The 19,507-nt window shown below is 45.9% G+C and overlaps 1 protein-coding gene across 1 annotated transcript; it reads right to left on the bottom strand.

Moving 5' to 3' along the window:
* Positions 1-13,701: 13,701 nt before the first annotated feature.
* LOC127317248 (probable receptor-like protein kinase At1g80640) lies at positions 13,702-16,901 on the bottom strand. Its single transcript, XM_051347772.2, has 10 exons — positions 16,554-16,901; positions 15,899-16,060; positions 15,571-15,818; positions 15,353-15,485; positions 15,188-15,251; positions 14,978-15,074; positions 14,776-14,878; positions 14,546-14,664; positions 14,261-14,350; positions 13,702-14,172 (listed from the first exon to the last, which is right to left on the bottom strand). Exons 1-10 carry the CDS (start codon positions 16,750-16,752, stop codon positions 14,011-14,013), a joined length of 1,377 nt encoding a protein of 458 aa, XP_051203732.1. The 5' UTR covers positions 16,753-16,901; the 3' UTR covers positions 13,702-14,010.
* Positions 16,902-19,507: the final 2,606 nt, after the last annotated feature.

The raw sequence follows: 19,507 nt of genomic DNA on the forward strand, positions 1-19,507 counted from the left end.
TCTTGTAGGCTTTGGAATCTCTTCAAGGGTGATACTCGATAAACCCCTCGTTGCTACCGTCTTCTAGATTGCATCTTGGCTTGGATTGCGTGTTCGCGGTAGGAAAATTTTTGTTTTCTATGCAACGTTATCCTACAGTGGTATCAGAGCCGTGTCTATGCATAGATGGTTGCACGAGTAGAACACAATGTTTTTTGTGGGCGTTGATGCTCTTGTTATCTTTTGTTTGAGTACTTTGCATCTTTGTGGCATAGTGGGATGAAGCGGCTCGGACTAACTTTACATGACCGCGTTCATGAGACTTGTTCCTCGTTCGACATGCAACTTGTATTGCATAAGAGGCTTTGCGGGTGTCTGTCTCTCCTACTATAGTGAAGATTCAATTTACTCTTCTATTGAAAACATTAGTATCAATGTTGTGGTTCATGTTCGTAGGTAGATTAGATCTCTCTCGAAAACCCTAAACCACGTAAAATATGCAAACCAAATTAGAGACGTCTAACTTGTTTTTGCAGGGTTTGGTGATGTGATATGACCATAATGTGATGATGAATATGTATGAGATGATCATTATTGTATTGTGGCAACCGGCAGGAGCCTTATGGTTGTCTTTAAATTTCATGTTGAGTAGTATTTCAAAGTAGTTGTAATAGTTGCTACATGGAGGACAATCATGAAGACGGCGCCATTGACCTTGACGCTACGCCGACGATGATGGAGATCATGCCCGAAGATGATGGAGATCATATCCGTGCTTTGGAGATGAAGATCAAAGGCGCAAAGACAAAAAAAGGGCCATATCATATCACATATGAACTGCATGTGATGTTAATCCTTTTATGCATCTTATTTTGCTTAGATCGCGACGGTAGCATTATAAGATGATCCCTCACTAAAATCTCAAGATAATAAAGTGTTCATCCTTAGTAGCACCGTTACCAAGTCTTGTCGTTTCGAAGCATCTCGTGATGATCGGGTGTGATAGATTCAATAAGTACATACAACGGGTGCAAGACAGTTTTGCACATGCGGATACTAAGGTGGCCTTGACGAGCCTAGCATGTACAGACATGGTCTCGGAACACGTGATACCGAAAGGTAGAGCATGCATCATATGGTTGATATGATGAACACTTTGAGTGTTCGCCATTGAAATCACACTTTTTCTCGTGATGATCGGGTTTAAGTGTGGTGGATTTGGTTCGTGTGATCACTAAGACAATGCGAGGGATATTGTTTTGAGTGGGAGTTCACCTAGATTTTTAATTATGTTGAATTAAAATTTGAACTCAATTTGTCATAAACTTAGTCTAAACTTTTGCAAATATATGTTGTAGAGATGGCGTCCCCAATCAATTTTAATCAGTTCGTAGAGAAAGAGAAACTTAAGAGCAACGGTAGCAACTTCACCGACTGGTTCCGTCATGTGAGGATCTTCCTCTCTGGCGGAAATCTGCAATATGTGCTTGATACACCGCTAGGTGACCCTCCTACAGAAACTGAAACCGATGAAGTAAAAGCTGTTTACGAGACTCGGAAAATTCGGTACTCTCAAGTTCAGTGTGCCATCCTGTGCAGTCTGGAATCCGATCTTCAAAAACGTTTTGAGCACCACGATCCTCATGAGTTGATGAAAGAGCTGAAAGCTATTTTTGAGACTCATGCGGCCGTGGAATGCTATGAAGCATCGAAACAATTCTTCAGCTGCATGATGGAAGAAGGCAGCTCCGTTAGTGAGCACATGCTCGCCATGACCGGGCATGCGAAGAAACTCAGTGACTTGGGAATAGTGATTCCTAACAGACTGGGGATTAATCGTGTCCTTCAATCACTGCCACCAAGTTACAAGAACTTTGTGATGAACTACAATATGCAGAACATGAACAAGGAGTTACCTGAACTCTTTGGCATGCTAAAAGCTGCTGAGATTGAGATCAAGAAAGAGCACCAAGTGTTGATGGTCAACAAGACCACCAGTTTCAAGAAACAGGGCAAGTCTAAGGGAAAATTCAAGAAGGGTGGCAAGAAAGCTGCCACGCCTCCTGTGAAACCTAAGAACGGCCCTAAGCCTGATGCTGAGTGCTATTACTGCAAGGAGAAGGGACACTGGAAGCGTAATTGCTCCAAGTATCTGGCTGATCTGAAGAGCGGCCTTGTCAAGAAGAAGAAAGAAGGTATATCTGATATACATGTTATAGATGTTCATTTCACTAGTTCTCGTTCTAGTACCTGGGTATTTGATACTGGTACGGTTGCTCATATTTGTAACTCGAAACAGGAACTAAAGAATAAACGACAACTGCTGAAAGATGAAGTGACGATGCGCGTTGGAAACGGATCCAAGGTCAATGTGATCGCAATCGGCACACTTCCTCTACATCTACCTTCGGGATTAGTTTTAAGCCTAAATAATTGTTATTATGTACCTGCGTTGAGCATGAACATTATATCTGGATCTTGTTTAATGCAAGACGGTTATTCATTCAAGTCTGAGAATAATGGTTGTTCTATTTTTATGAATAATATCTTTTATGGTCGAGCACCACAAAAGAATGGCTTATTTCTGTTAGATCTCGATAGTAGTGATACGCATATACATAACATTGATGCTAAGCGAATTAAATTGAATGATAATTCTACTTATATGTGGCACTGTCGTCTTGGTCATATTGGAGTGAAACGCATGAAGAAACTCCATACTGATGGATTACTTGAATCACTTGACTTTGAGTCACTTGATAGATGCGAAGCATGTCTAATGGGTAAACTGACTAAGACTCTATTTTCTGGTATGATGGAGCGAGCTACTGACTTATTGGAAATCATAAATACCGATGTGTGCGGACCAATGAGCGTAGCATCGCGCGGTGGTTATCGTTATGTTCTAACCTTCACAGATGATCTGAGTAGATATGGGTATATCTATTTCATGAAATATAAATCCGAAACTTTCGAGAAGTTTAAGGAATTCCAAAGTGAGGTAGAAAATCAACGTAACAAGAAGATTAAATTTCTACGATCTGATCGTGGAGGTGAATATCTGAGTTATGAGTTTGGCATGCATTTAAAGAAATGCGGAATACTTTCACAATTGACACCGCCGGGAACACCTCAACGTAACGGTGTGTCCGAATGTCGTAATCGAACTCTCTTAGATATGGTTCGTTCTATGATGTCTCTTACAGATTTGCCGTTATCATTTTGGAGTTATGCATTAGAGACAGCCGCATTCACTTTAAATAGAGCACCATCAAAATCCGTAGAAACGACACCGTATGAATTATGGTTTAACAAGAAACCTAAGCTGTCGTTCCTGAAAGTTTGGGGTTGCGAAGCCTATGTAAAGAAGTTACAACCGGACAAGCTAGAACCCAAAGCGGAGAAATGCGTCTTCATAGGATACCCTAAGGAAACTATAGGGTACATTTTCTATCACAGATCCGAAGGCAAAATCTTTGTTGCTAAGAACAGAACTTTTCTTGAGAAAGAATTTCTCACTAAAGAAGTGACTGGAAGAAAAGTAGAACTCGATGAGATTGATGAATCTATACTCGTTGATCAGAGTAGCGCAGTACCGGAAATTGTACCTGTACCGCCTACACCGGCAACAGAGGAAGCTAATGATAATGATCATGAAACTTCGAACGAGGAAACTACTGAACCTCGCAGATCGACAAGGGAACGTGCCACTCCTAATTGGTATGATCCTTGTCTAAATGTCATGATTGTGGATAACAATGATGAGGACCCTGCGACGTATGAAGAAGCGATGATGAGCCCAGATTCCAACAAATGGCAAGAAGCCATGAAATCCGAAATGGGATCCATGTATGATAACAAAGTATGGACTTTGGTAGACTTACCTGATAGCCGAAAGGCTGTCGAAAATAAATGGATCTTCAAGAGAAAAACAGATGCTGATGGTAATATTACTGTCTATAAAGCTCGACTTGTCGCAAAGGGTTTCCGACAAATTCAAGGAGTTGACTACGATGAGACTTTCTCACCTGTAGCGAAGCTAAAATCTGTGAGGATTTTGTTAGCAATAGCTGCATTTTTCGATTATGAGATTTGGGAGATGGATGTCAAAACGGCGTTCCTTAATGGAGACATTGAGGAAGAGTTGTATATGGTACAACCCAAAGGTTTTGTCGATCCTAAAAATGCTGACAAAGTATGCAAACTTCAGCGTTCAATCTATGGACTGAAGCAAGCATCGAGAAGTTGGAACCGACGTTTTGATAAGGTGATCAAAGACTTCGGGTTTATACAGTGTCATGGAGAGGCCTGTATTTACAAGAAAGTGAGTGGGAGCTCTGTAGCATTCCTGATATTATATGTAGATGACATATTATTGATCGGGAATGATATAGAACTATTAAGCAGTGTTAAAGGTTATTTGAATAATAGTTTTTCAATGAAAGACCTTGGTGAAGCATCATATATATTAGGCATCAAGATTTATAGAGATAGATCAAGACGCTTAATAGGGCTATCACAGAGTACATATCTGGACAAGATTCTAAAGAAGTTTAGAATGGACGAAAGTAAGAAAGGGTTCTTACCTATGTTACCAGGCAAAGTCTTGAGTAAGACTCAAGGACCGGCTACTAGCGAGAAGAAAGAGAAAGGATGAGTAAAATCCCCTATGCCTCGGCGATAGGGATCTATCATGTATGCCATGCTATGTACTAGACCGGATATAGCACATGCTGTTAGTTTGACTAGCAGATATCAAAGTGATCCAGGAATGGAACACTGGACAGCGGTCAAGAATATCCTGAAGTACTTGAAAAGAACTAAGGATATGTTTCTTTGTTATGGAGGTGACCAAGAGCTCTTTGTAAGTGGTTACACCGATGCAAGTTGGAACACTGATCCTGATGACTCTAAGTCACAATCTGGGTACGTGTTTATATTAAATGGTGCTGCAGTAAGCTAGGCAAGCTCGAAGCAGTGCACGGTGGCGAAGTCTTCAACAGAATCAGAGTACATAGGGGCTTCAGAGGCTTCATCAGAAGCGGTATGGATGAAGAGGTTCATTGTAGAGCTCGGTGTGGTTCCTAGTGCATTGGACCCATTAATCATTTACTGTGATAACATGGGTGCCATCGCCAATGCACAAGAGCCAAGGTCACACAAGAGGCTGAAGCATATCAAGCTGCGTTACCACTCGATTCGCGAGTACATCGAAGATGGAGAAGTAAAGATTTGCAAAGTACACACTGATCTGAATGTAGCAGATCCTTTGACTAAAGCTCTCCCTAGGGCAAAGCATGACCAACACCAGAATGCCATGGGTGTTAGGTATATTATAATGTAATCTAGATTATTGACTCTAGTGCAAGTGGGAGACTGAAGGAGATATGCCCTAGAGGCAATAATAAAGTGGTTATTATTTATATCTTTATGTTTATGATAAATATTTATATATCATGCTATAATTGTATTAACCGAAACATTAGTACATGTGTGATATGTAGACAACAAGAAGTCCCTAGTATGCCTCTTAAACTAGCTTGTTGATTAATGGATGATTAGTTTCATAATCATGAACATTGGATGTTATTAATAACAAGGTTATGTCATTGTATGAATGATGTAATGGACACACCCAATTAAGCGTAGCATAAGATCTCGTCATTAAGTTATTTGCTATAAGCTTTCGAAACATAGTTACCTAGTCCTTATGACCATGAGATCATGTAAATCACTTATACCAGAAAGGTACTTTGATTACACCAAACACCACTGCGTAAATGGGTGGTTATAAAGGTGGGATTAAGTATCCGGAAAGTATGAGTTGAGGCATATGGATCAACAGTGGGATTTGTCCATCCCGATGACGGATAGATATACTCTGGGCCCTCTCGGTGGAATGTCGTCTAATGTCTTGCAAGCATTTGAATAAGTTCATAAGAGATCACATACCACGGTACGAGTAAAGAGTACTTGTCAGGAGACGAGGTTGAACAAGGTATAGAGTGATACCGAAGATCAAACCTCGGACAAGTAAAATATCGCGTGACAAAGGGAATTGGTATTGTATGTGAATGGTTCATTCGATCACTAAAGTCATCGTTGAATATGTGGGAGCCATTATGGATCTCCAGATCCCGCTATTGGTTATTGGTCGGAGTGAGTACTCAACCATGTCCACATAGTTCACGAACCGTAGGGTGACACACTTAAAGTTGGATGTTGAAATGGTAGTACTTGAATATGGAAAGGAGTTCGAATATTTGTTCGGAGTCCCGGATGAGATCCCGGACATCACGAGGAGTTCCGGAATGGTCCGGAGAATAAGATTCATATATAGGATGTCATTTTATGTGAATTAAAATGATGCGGAAGGTTCTATGGAAGGTTCTAGAAGGTTCTAGAAAAGTCCGGAAGAAACCACCAAGGAAGGTGGAGTCCACATGGGACTCCACCTCCATGGCCGGCCAACCCTAGTGGGGGTGGAGTCCCAAGTGGACTCCCCCTTAGGGGGCCGGCCACCCCCCCCCCCCCATATGGGAGGTAGAACTCCCACCTCTAGTGGGAGTCCTAGCTTGGGTAGGTTTCCCCACCATATGGAAGGTTTTTGGTTCGGGTCTTATTCAAAGACTTGGAGACCAACACTTGGGGTTCCACCTATATAATGAGGGGCCAAGGGAGGGGGCCGGCCACCCCAAGACCACAAGCTGGCCGCCCCCCCTTGAAGTGGCCGGCCACCCCCTCCCAAACCCTAGCCGCCCCCTCTCCTCCATATCTCCCGCGTAGCTTTAGCGAAGCTCCGCCGGAGTTCTCCACCGCCACCGACACCACGCCGTCGTGCTATCGGATTCAAGAGGAGCTACTACTTCCGCTACCCGCTGGAACGGGAGGTGGACGTCGTCTTCATCAACAACCGAACGTGTGACCGAGTACGGAGGTGCTGCCCGTTCGTGGCGCCGGAACCGATCGTGATCAAGATCTTCTACGCGCTTTTGCAAGCGGCAAGTGAACGTCTACCGCAGCAACAAGAGCCTCCTCTTGTAGGATTTGGAATCTCTTCAAGGGTGAGACTCGATAAACCCCTCGTTGCTACCGTCTTCTAGATTGCATCTTGGCTTGGATTGCGTGTTCGCGGTAGGAAAATTTTTGTTTTCTATGCAATGTTATCCTAGAGGGAGCGTGCCAGTGCGCAAGTGGCGCTGCTTCTTGAAGCAGTCGGTCTCTGGGTGTCCAGGCTTGTGGCAATATCCACACAGAAGACCTGAACGAGGGTGTCCCAGAGCACGGGAAGAGCAACCTCCACGACCAGGTGGTGTGGGCAAGAGCGGCGGTGTAGGTGCAGCAGGAACTCGAGCAACAAGAACAGAAGGTGTCCTAAGAAAACCAGTACCACGCAAACGAGTCTCCTCAGCTCGGAGCTCGGTCAACACCTCTGAGATAGGGACACGGCCCCGAGCAAACAACTGAGCACGGCGGGGCTCAAACTCTGGACAAAGTCTAGACAGGAACTCATGGATCCTCTGAAAGTCCATATCTGAACGCACTGTTCGGGAACACTAGCAATTACCACAGACAACACTGCAAAGAGAGTCAAGCTTGCGCCAAATCGCCGCGCTCTGGGTGTAGAACTCATCAACAGTCGAGTCACCCTGCTGAAGATCATGCTCCTGATGCAACACAGATAAATACAGAGAATCCCCAGAAGGCTGATAGCGCTGACGAAGGTGAGACCACATCTCAGCAACATTAGCAAGGACCATAAACTCAGAAGCAAACTGTGGCTGAACACTCTGAGAGAGAACAGCAGTGGCCCTAGCATCCTCATCACACCACTGAGTAAAGGCAGTTAGACTATCACGGTAGGAACTAAGAGCCTCTGAATAAGCAAGTACCTGCTCATATGCCTCATCAGCAGCGGCCTCGGCAGACTTGGCCGAATCCTGAGCAGCCTGGGTAGCATCATCAGCAAGGGTCGGTGGCACAGGCGGCGGGGTAGGAGGCACAGGAGCAGTGGGACGCGGCGGGCAGGAGACCTCGCCGGTAAGAACACCCCACAGTCGAAGACCAAGCATATGGATGCGCATAAAAGCAGCAAACTCCCCATAGTTGGTGCCATCAAAAATCACCGGGCACCGAGGAATGCTAACATAGCCTGTAGAAGATGACGCCATAGTGAGACCCAGATATCTCTTCCTTTTTTTTGAGATCAGATCGAGTCAACCCACTCTCTGGCAGAGAGCCACACAAGAAGCTCATGCATGTGGGCTTGCGCTCGTGTGCCAAACAAGCAGTAGCAAGCCAAGGGAATCTGGAGAAGAGCCAATGCAAGAAGGGATCGGGGCAATCCACTCCAATCCTCCACGGGGCTGCAGATCGGCCAAACGAGGTTGCGGCCGGCCGAATCGGGCAAGCAGCAGCCAAAACAGGGGGAGGCCGGCCGGATCAGTGCAGATCAAGAGGAGGCCGGCCGGATCGGAGCAGATCAAGAGGAGGCCGCGGCGGGCTACAGCGGAGGCGACCGGAGACAAGACCGGCCGGGACGGGCTGCAGCGGTGGCGGCCGGAGCAGGATGCGGAAGGAGGCGGCCAAGGTAGGAGCAGGCCGGGACAGTCGCCGGAGAACTCGCCGGTGGGATCGACGACAGGGACGGCGGTAGCACGAAGTTGCTATGAGCAAGCGAAGCTAAACCTAAGCTTTGATACCATGTTGTGAATGAGCAACTTGTATTCCCAGTGGGCCAAAGACCAGTACATGTACAATGGTACAATATGCAGGGAAACTCCTCACACTATGGGAATATACAGTATAGGGGACTATACACCACTAACAAAGGTTACTTGCTTAGTATTGCCGTTTATATGCAGATCACATGAATCGTAGAACTGCAAAATTCTGCTGAAACTCATTCATGCCAATAGATGGTTTGAGCCATGCAGCTAAAATAACAGCATCCATTTCCCGGCCTATAGGGGACTATACACCACTAACAAATCCCCCTCTCTTCTTGTAATGATCTGGAGAAGGGAGATCTACATGCCTTCTGCTGTTAGGTGTTGACTCTGCTCTAGGGCTTCAGAAGCTAGTCCCAAGAGTTCATCCTTGATAGCTCCATGATCGTTGTCAATACAGATGGTTAAAGGGCGACCACTCCCACCTCGCTCGTGAGCTTCGGTTCCTTCCAGCCAGCAGACGACAAATCTATTCAACCTCCAGGATAACATGCCATCGAGGAAGCCCAACTTGATCCCACTAGCTCGTCCCAAGTGATTCCATTCCCTGCAATGCCTAGGTTGATTGCATTGTGAAGCCCCGGCAAGGTGGAGAAGGAGAAGGACATTATCGTGTTTTCCAGTTTACATCTAGGGTCCCTTGTGCAAAAATATCGGGTTGTGTTGTAATTTCACTTTTTCTGTGTGGCCTTATTGTAATTTGTAACTCAACCAGTGATTAATGAAGCTTCTTGAACCTTCGGGGACTTCCCTGTTAAAAAAATATTATCCTATGCAAGAAAATTTGGAAGTTCTCAATCAATTTATATTTATGTATCCAATGTGCATGTATATTTTGGAGAACTGGTGTGTTTCCTTCTGGCACAACATATGCATTTTCTCTGTGAAACTTTGTGTACATATGAAAGACAATAACATGCACGTTACACAAAAAAATAGAATTTTTAAATTTCATCTTTGTGAATATTTTACTATTGCCCCATGAGCTATAAAAGGCAAGAACTATGTTTCTAAATAAAATAATATATATTGGTGAGATGCTACAAACATGTAGAATCTTAAGTTTGTGAAACTTTACATACAAAAATTGAATTTCCGGGTAGGGTATGTAAAACCAAATTGGATAGTAAATAGTGATAAACATCACTATTCATGCATAATTTATTCTTTTTTAACTTAGCAAGAGAAACCACGTCGGCTAGTTCCACCACCTAGCAAGGATCCGAATCTGCAGTATTTCTGCAATATTTGCAATTTACTAAAAAACGAAAACATTGCCACACGTGTGTAACGAAAATTCTCCAATCTTCTTAGGATGTGTTCGGTTTTGGAACCGGGAGGAATGGAATGGAACGGTTCCATTCCCAGAACACATTCTTGTGTTCTTTTCTGGAATGGAGTGGAATGGAATGGTTCCAGAAAAGGGAATATTCCCTCAATATGCGGAACCGACCGGTCCGGCCGATTCGGCCGGACGAGGTGGAACGGCACAGTAATGCTGGGCGATTAACTCTAATTTAATCAAGTTTAGCAATAATTAATCAAGATTAATTATAATTAATCAAGATTAGGAATAATTAATCAAGATTAGCAATAATTAATCAAGTTTAGCAGTACTAATCAAGTTTAGCAAATAATTAATCGAGTTTAGAATAATTAATCGGGTGACTAATCTCACCCATTCCATTCCATTCTCATCCCATTCCAAAACCGAACACAGGGATGGAACCGTTCCGTGACAATTTTTTTGTCCAAACCGAACACAGGAATGGAACGGTTCCGTGACAGTGGAATGGAATGGTTCCATTCCATTCCACCTAATTCCCAAACCGAACACACCCTTAAAGAAGAAGAAAAGAGAGATGGTATCATTGAAGCTGGTGGTTGCACCTTATATGATGACATGGTCCATTCCAACTGTTGGCACGTCTCTGTGTTGCTGCTCCTCCATTCTCTTCCTAGTCACAGCAGCAGCTCAGCTCTCGTGCCCACGGCTTACGATCCTGTCCGTGGCGTTCATTTCAACGCCTAACTGACACGAACAACCGGCACCTCACTCACTGTCAGTCCAGAATTATTTTCAGATAGTTATTGCTTCTGTGGTATTTTCTGTGTTGATAAGAATATTGCTATTTCAAAATCTGCATCAACATCTTATTTTCTTTTTCTGCAATTTGGTTGTTGTTTTCATTAATTCTACTAGCAGCAGAGAAAATGAATGATGCATATTTGCTAAACATTCAGAAGTGAAAACAAAAGCTTGCATGCGTATGCTTTGGAAAAGATAAGTTCTTATGAAAAATAATACTTACTAGTTTTGAAACAAATTAAGTTGTCAAATCATCCTCGAATGCAAAAAAGGTAAAACCCATAAAAGGGGCCAGCAAGTACAGGCAGGCAGAAAGCATGTACCTGAAATAGCTTGTTGAAACCTCAGTGCAACTACAGCAGCAAAAGCTCCAGTCATCTGACTAATCTGCTAGCATTGATCGAGAGATTGAGATGGTTCTACAACAAAACAAAGATCAAGAGGTGGACAGGACAGGGACCTGTGGAGTGAGCAGTAGCAGCTCTGCCCAAGCTGGCAGTGCATGCATATGGAGTTATTGTCTGAATTGAATGAAGCAGATGCTATCTCCCTGTCAGAGCATCTCCACTCGTTTGGCCTGCCCACGACGAAATCCGGACGAAACAACCGCCGGATTGGACGAAATAAAGTCATGGGCAGTACCGTATTTCCAGTCGTCTACCCGGAGTTCGGCGGACATAGTTTAAATTCAAACAAATCGTCTGTCCCGCGCTACAAGTACGGCCAGTTGATCGGCAAAAGGACCAGCAAAAGGATCAGCCACAGATCGGCGATAGGAGGGAAATTACACGGAAACAGGCTCATCGGCAGTCCCGGCCGGCACGACGGTGTCCGACGGACCAGTTTCCTCACACGCCGTGGTCGAAGCGGCTGCGGCAGTCGACGACGAAGCAGCGACAGTCGACGTCGAAGCAGCGGTAGTCGACGAGGTAGACGGTGAGGAAGACGAGGTAGGAGCCGGCGGAGACGACAAAGAACTGGCCGGAGTGGCTCGGAGGATGTCGCTGCGGTGGCCCTAGTACCATCAGATCCGTGTTCCCGCCCATCAGAAACGCCAAGTCAGTGTTCCTCTTCTTCGCCGCCGCTTCGTCGGCTTGAGTTGGCTGTTCTTCTTCTTCGTCTTCTTCTTCGACGGCTTGGCTTCCGTCGGCCACATCCTCCACATACTCGTTGCGCGCCGCGACAGCTGCCGTCGCCCTCGCCTCCTCTTGCGTGAAGAACCCCGGGCTCGCAGCGGCGGCGGCCATGAAGAACCCTGGGCTCGCAGCGGCGGCCATGGAGCCGGAGGTGATCATCTCGTGGATCTCCTCGTCGTTCGGCGCCGCCATCGCACCGAACGGGAGCGGCCCTCGTCGCAGGGCCGGCGAGGTGCCCTCGAACTGGCCGCCGCTGCCGACGTCGAGCTCGGGCGGCGACGGCGTGAACCTGGACGGTTGGATGTAGGCGCCCTCTTGGAACATGGCAGGCGGCGACGGCGAGTAGATCGAAGGGGAGAAAGACAACGGGGAACTGCTTGTACCTTGCGTCGGCCATTGGCCGGGGAACATGGCGCCACCGCCGCCGCCGTGAACATGGCGCCACCGCCGCCGCCCTGAACATGGCCCATGCTCATGGCCATGCTGATCTTCCTCGCTTGTTCATCCTGGGCCGCCGCCGCCGCCCTCTTGGCGGTGGCTTTTTTCACCCTCTCCGCCCTGCCGCTTGTTTCGACCTCGCGCCGGATCTCGTCCGCCGCCCACTCTGCGTTCGACATACCCGGCGGCCGCTCCTTCTTCGCCCTCGGCTTCCTCGCCGTCGCCTTCGGCGGCATGGTGGTGGATGAGAAGACGAGGAGGAGAACGGTGGTGGACGAGAAGACGAGGACGGGAACTGGAAGACGAGGAGGAGAATGGACAAATTCGGCGGGAGAGTTTGGGGATTTGCAAGCAAATTGGAGGGAAATCGACAGGATTTCGCTTTCCTGTCGCCGACTACGAGGGTCCACACGACGTTTTGCGCCAAATTCTTTCGTCCGGAGTCCCCGAGCGCGCCCCGGGGGACCGGGGATGGCGTGGGCTCGCCGGATGGATGAAGGGCCAAATCCGGACGAAAACGAGGAACCGGGGGCGCGACTGGACCGAATTTCGCCGTCCGGATGGGAAAAACGTCGCTCGGGCCTCGTCGGGGAGACGAGTGGAGATGCTCTCAAGCAAGAAACATATCAAGTGCCCAGCATTTCTTCTCTGCCGACCCTGCAGGGCTTCAATGAGATGCATCCAGAGGTTGCCACCTTGAGGAGCTTTTGATTTCGTTTTGTTCTTTCTTCCTTCATCACCGTTTCTGAATTTTGACCATGTCCAGCATGATGAGGAAGTCAGATGTCATGTAAGATATTCTATAACTTTGGCTTAGACACCATAGTCAGACATAAGTCAGATTTTCTAGATGGCATGTAAGATATTTTATATATGGGAAGTGAGATGTATATGAATTTTATAAAAGATTTGACTACCCTGGAAAAAAGTACTTGATGTTACTGGCCACCAGAGTTGCCTATGATGTCCTACCTTGAGCACAAGCCAACCATTGTGTTTTAGTTGAGAGGAGATTGTCACTTGTCAGCATAGCTATAAAATGACCTAGGCTAATAAATATGTTCAAGTCGCTCGCACATAAAGGCCGGTGGCAAAGCTATATGGACATGTTCCTGTGCAATTATACATGGCTGGTTGCTTCATTCTGTTCATGTTTAGTCGGTTCAAAATAATGCAACCACATAATTATTTTCTCCTACCTAACATGCACATCTGCACTTGTTGCATTTTATTTTAGATATTAACTCTTTTAGGGAGAAATTATTGCAATCCCTATCAGAAATCAATAATCAAATTTCTTGTGCAGTAAACAGAACTATTGACATCTCTGTAGAGCTACATGACAGCTTTCTCAAATGCTATTGAGATAACAGTGTCTGGAAAATTCAGATCTGTACAGCATGGTGCCAGATCCAAAGAAAAGAAAATTCCTTTCTTCACTTCTTTGTACAATGAAAAGATATATGAGACAATTCTCTCCAAAGCAGAATTCTCTCTTTCCACCCAGCAAAATCAGTAGGTTGGAAATCCCATCCTCAGACAAGCAGCAGGTACAGGCAAGATAAGTTACACAATAAACACTAATCTACATTGGACAGTATAATTCACCCTGCTTCGATGAAACTTGTAGGATGACATCTCAAGAAGGACAATGCATTTGGCTTGGAGAAGGTGGCTCTGTAACCCTAAGTGTTCCCCCGAGCTCCGAGGGCACTAGAGGAACAAGAGAGTGGAGAACATCTGTTATCAGCGGTCTGTAACTCGGTTCGGGTTGCACACATAGAACAGCTACTGCCGCAACCTGCACATGCATGGAAGATCAGCATAAACTGTTGAAAGATAAATGTATCTGAATTTGAGAATGTTAGAAGTTTGTTGGGGATGAGTACTTGGTACAAGTGTTTTGGGTCCATTGTGTCCTTGATCACTGGGTCAATTATGTTGGGGAGCTTCGATCTGTCGGTTAGCTGAGGCATGGCCTGCACGTAATTATAAACGTGTCAGTAATATAACTGGACAGATAAATTGCAACTGATTGCTGCATAGTTTTCTCTGATGATAAACATCAAACTGTTCCTTGTTTTGTTATAAAATAAAGTGGAACAGATCATAAACATTGAAAGAATAATTACTCAGTGTGCTTTAGTAAGTTCAGAGCAAGAAATGCTGATTACCCATGACACAATTGATTGGCACTGAGACGGTGACATCTTCTCAACAGGCTTCCTTCCCATCAGGAGCTCTAAAAGCACTACCCCAAATGCGTATACATCACTCTTCTCAGTCAACTTCCCTGGAATCGACAGTCGCTAAGTATTCACATGATCAGAGTAGAATTTTTATTTTGACAGTTAAGCTTTATCTACAAATAGCAGTAGAAATTTAGAACAAAATGAGGCCGCACCATCTAATAAATATTCAGGAGCTACATATCCCAAGGTCCCAGAAATCTTCAGGTTCCCTTTGTCGAGATTCCCACCGGTAACTGCAAGTCCAAAATCTGCAATCTGTGCAATTGAGAACATTAAAAAAGTGAATCCCAACTCTATTACCTGCAGTCAATATGAAAAATAAGTTGACCTTAATCAAAAGTTGAAGGAGTGCACCTTAGCATTGAAGTCTGAATCTAAAAGTATATTAGATGATTTGAGATCCCTATGGATCACTGGAGGATTGCAGTGCTCATGAAGATACTCTAGTCCCCTGCCCAGTTTCAGTTTTCCAATATATATTAATATTATAGACTGTCAATCATCAGCTCGTCAATTAAAAAAATCATCACCCAGTGTGAAGTAAAGTGCAGGGATCATAAGAACCTCGCTGTGTCGAGCGCAATCTTCATCCGAGTGTGCCAGCTCATAGCAGATCCATGTGAAGGCCCTGAAGACAATCACAAGACACTTATGAAAAGCTCAATCTGGAAGATCTCAAGAAAGAGCTGCAGCCAATAAGTGGCAGGGGCAATCATAGAAAAGCAATACCATGCAGCTGTGTCTCCAATGATCCCTTCTCCATGAGCTCATAAACAATGTAGTGATTGCCACCATGGACGCAGAAGCCCAGGAGTGACACAATGTTGGGGTGCCGAATCCTGCCAAGCAAATCCAGCTCATTCTGCCAACAACCACAGCCCAAAGATTTAACCCACCACTAGCACCGGAGGCAATGGACATGGACAGTAACAGACGAGAACAATCACCTCGAACTCCTTCTCGCAGTCCGGCCCGCCGCCCTCGAGCCTCTTCACCGCTGCAGTGGCGCCGCCGTCGAACGCCGCCTTGTAGACGCAGCCAAACCCGCCGACGCCGAGCACATTTCCCTCATCGAACTTGCCCGTCGCTGCCTCCAGCGACGGGTACTCGATCATCGCCACGAGACCCTTCTTGCTCATTTTCACTGTGCTGAACTTGCTCAGGATTGGCACCAGTGTGATCCCTCTTGTGGCGTCTGGACAATGTAAAGTGGGTAGACGGTCTGGCTTAGACCCCAAACACATTATGAGGTGAAACAACAAATTGAGGCAGTACCTGATCTCCGGGCGCCCTTGCCGTGGGGGATCCGGCGAGACCGCCGCCACATGGTCCAGGCGTAGAGCGTGGAGAGGAAGATCATGATGGTGGCGACGGAGGCGAGGACGGTGGCGACGACCAGCTCGCGGTGGTAATGGTGGTGCCTGACCACTGTGATCACTGCAACACAGGGAGGCAGATAGCTCGCTCAGTGAGTGGAAATTTGGAACGTCCCTGAATTTTGGAGGGATTTTATTTTAATTTTGAAGGATGTAAATTATAAACTCTAACGGAAGAACAGGTTTGATGGCATTGAACTCGCGGCGAGATTTCCGCAGTAACGTTAGAGAACGACTTTCTCTCCCCTCAATTTTGAACAAACCGTAAGATCCAGAAATGCATTTTATCATCCCAGAAAAATCCAACAAAAAAAGAGGAAGAAGATTCCCCCGTCTAGAACACTAACGCATCCCAGCTCGTTGATATTCGCGAAAAAAGAACCACGCAGATCCCAAATATGCTCTGAAGCAACAGCTACAAGCTAAATTCGCAGGGGAGGGGGATATTTTGAAACGGCATATGCGGTAAACCCGTACGGAACTCTGAACAGTAAACAGCAAGAACACAGTACACACAAAAATTCAGATGAAGGCAGCGCTAGCCAGTCACCTACCGAAGGGAGGAGGCGCCGGAGCCACCGGAGAGGACAAGGAGGCAGCGGTCCCATTGCCGGCGGCAGCGGGCACGCTCGTGGCGGCCACAGACGACGGCGCCGGAGAAGAAACCGCGGCCCTCCCATTTGCCGATGAGGACGAAGACAGCAACAGCAAGAACATGCATAGGAGCGGCAATGGAGGCGGCGCCGCCGGCATCTCGGCCTCTCCTTGGCTCCTCTGCTAGGATGAGGAATCCTACAGTACTGGGAGTGTGGGGAGGCAAGAAAGCTGGAGGGCGTCTCTGCGGCGAGACGGCATGGAAGTGAGGGAACCCGAACTGCCAAAAGAAAAAGAGAAGAAAAGAAGAAACGGAGTCAAGAAAGACTATAAAAACGGGTGACGCACGGACGGAGCCATGGAGGACACCGGGACTGCCGCGTGGGCCCACGCGGCAGAGAGACGGTTCACGGGCAGTGTTCTTGCCTAGAGGGAGGGTGTGCATCTGATCTAATCTATGGCGTTGACAGAGGAATTCCTTGTTTCGTTGTGCGCCTCGTGGTCTTGGCTTCTTCCCCAGTTGAGCTGCTGCAACTGCGATCATCTCGTCGTTTTGGACATGTCCGTCTATTTTTTGTTTGGAAGCGTTTGCTTGTTTGAACCTGTCAGGCGGGCACGCAGACGAAACAAACAAGGTTGGTCAGGCGGTCTCCTCCACCTCGTGAGGCTCATCTTCCAAAAATTCTCCCGCTTCAACAGTGGCACGTAAACGGATAACCTGTGTTCCATCGTTGTCCATGGAGACGATGCCCAACGGCAATTCGCAAACAAATCGCGTCCCACGAATAGGTTCGTTTTGGAGCAACCTCAGCCCAAATGGGTTTGCGGTCCAGCGTACATGTTACGCGTCTGCATTGCACGAGTACTTGTCCGTTCCAGACCCTCCATCCAGCCACACAACCGACTCCTACCCTTCCTAGCTTCCACCCGTGTTGCCCCTCCGCCGCTACTTGCACCGTCGTCAATAGTGGCCGATTCGACCGGTGTGGGAAGGTGCACCCTATTCGGATGGAACATGCATATCGGCGCCCCCTCATAAACTTGGCCGGCAGTGTTGCTGCCGGTCACAATATAGGGGCCACCGATGAAGATACTCTAATGAGTAAAGAAAAAAAACAAAAGTAGTGCAATGGTAGATTGCCCCTATGTTTGGTTTTGGTAGTTAATAACAATCCTTATTGACTAATATTTTCATTGAATTTACACGAAGGAATATTTAACAGGGAATTCTCGCAGTCCATGTGTTAAATTCAAGTCTGGATGCTATGAAGATAAAGATATACCTTGAGTATTGCCATCAAAATCATCAATTTGAAGAGAAGACTATGATATGATCAAGTAGAAGAAATGAAGATGGAGTTCTTGTGTGGAACTCAATTTATCCATGCTCTAGCTTATGTATTAATCAATGGATGATCAATATCTTGAGAGTTTGATTATATTCCAAGATATGGATCTATGCCGGTGTCATAATAGACTCATGGGTTGAGCTATGGTTGACCAAGGTTTGGAGCATGCAATAAGATGAAGAGTTCTTTTATGTACCTTAAGATGTTATTATAGAGCATGTGGAGATACAAGGTTGAGCAAGACTAAGAGAGACATGGGTTCATGTGATCTCGTGGTATGGTATGCTTTGTCAATTAAGCTTTGTGAACTATGCTCATTTGTGTTATCCATGTGGGTTAGCAATTTTTTCATAGGCATGCATCAAAAGTAAGATCTGATATAGCCCATGAGCGTGGATGACATCAAGTGGTGATCGTCATCAAGATTGAGAAGGGAAATTTCAAGATAAGAATATCGAGAAGATCATATGCTTGCAACTTGCTGTCCATTTGGTGATAATGGACATGTGAAGACATGCTTTAATGATGTTATCCCATAGTGGTGCACCGGGGTGCCACAGTTGAGTCTTCACCAAGCAATAATGATCAAGCGAAGTATTCTGTCTTGAATGAAGTATGAAGCATCATCATCATGAAGGTCAAGCGGGATACACAAGGCAAAGGTATGCCTTGCTAGTTTTTCCTTTAACCAGTCTCGAGGTGGTTGTTGAGAGACCGAGTTATAGGATAGATAGGCACACTACTAAGAGGTGATTTTGGATGGATAACTTGATCATATTATCGTAGGGACATCAATCATTTGCATACTTTGTATCCCCTTGTTCTTGTTGCTTCTTGGTGCTTATATGTGTGAGGCTCTTGAGATTGTTACTAGCTTCCCAACAATCCCAAGTTCATCAAAAATAGAATCGGTGTCCATCTTCTATTGCGTTTTCGAGTTTGGACATTTTTACCGGCTGTTCGTGTAAAGAGTTTTCACCTATAAAGTCATGGCAACATATCCTTTGTTGGTTCCTAATGTTTCCAACAAAGTTGGTTTCATCTTAATTGGAATTCGGGAACAACAAGATAAGAGTTTTTAGTTCTCGAAACAAAATTCGTTTGAATGGTTTCCGCGAAACTGGCACACCAATTAGCGCGACCGGCCTCACCTACGGAATGACTGGCGCTGGCCGGCCCCTATGCTTGTGGCCACCGATTTCGGACACAAAACCCTACTAGTTGTGTCCCGGACTCCCAGCGACAAAACCGGTGGTCACCGGTCTAATCGGTGTAGGTTCCGGTTCCAGACTAATTCGCTGGAAAGGTTTCGGCTGGTCACATCACCCTGGTCAGCCAGATGGCGGGTGAGCCGGCACCGCTTGACTGACCAACGTGTTGCTAATTAGCTCAAACGGCTAGTTTTCTACTTGGACTATTGTAAAGCCTTTCTTCCTCCTTTAGGAGGTTAGGTCAATCATTCCTTTTGCTCTCTCTCTCTACACCTTTTTAACCTCAAAAGCTTGCTTCCTGTCCATTGCCTCCTATGATTCTTGCATCTATTTAAGGCCTTTGGAAGAGGATAT

This window comes from Lolium perenne, chromosome 7 (genome assembly GCF_019359855.2).
Source record: "Lolium perenne isolate Kyuss_39 chromosome 7, Kyuss_2.0, whole genome shotgun sequence".
NCBI lineage: Eukaryota > Viridiplantae > Streptophyta > Magnoliopsida > Poales > Poaceae > Lolium > Lolium perenne.

Excerpts from the sequence above, each read along its gene's own strand:
- LOC127317248 (XM_051347772.2), bottom strand. The coding sequence starts at position 16,752 with ATGCCGGCGGCGCCGCCTCCATTGCCGCTCCTATGCATGTTCTTGCTG. Across the intron at positions 15,486-15,570 it reads ACTGCGAGAAGGAGTTCGAG|AATGAGCTGGATTTGCTTGG; the intron begins GTGATTGTTCTC and ends GGTTGTTGGCAG. Across the intron at positions 14,665-14,775 it reads TCCTGAATATTTATTAGATG|GGAAGTTGACTGAGAAGAGT; the intron begins GTGCGGCCTCAT and ends TGTCGATTCCAG.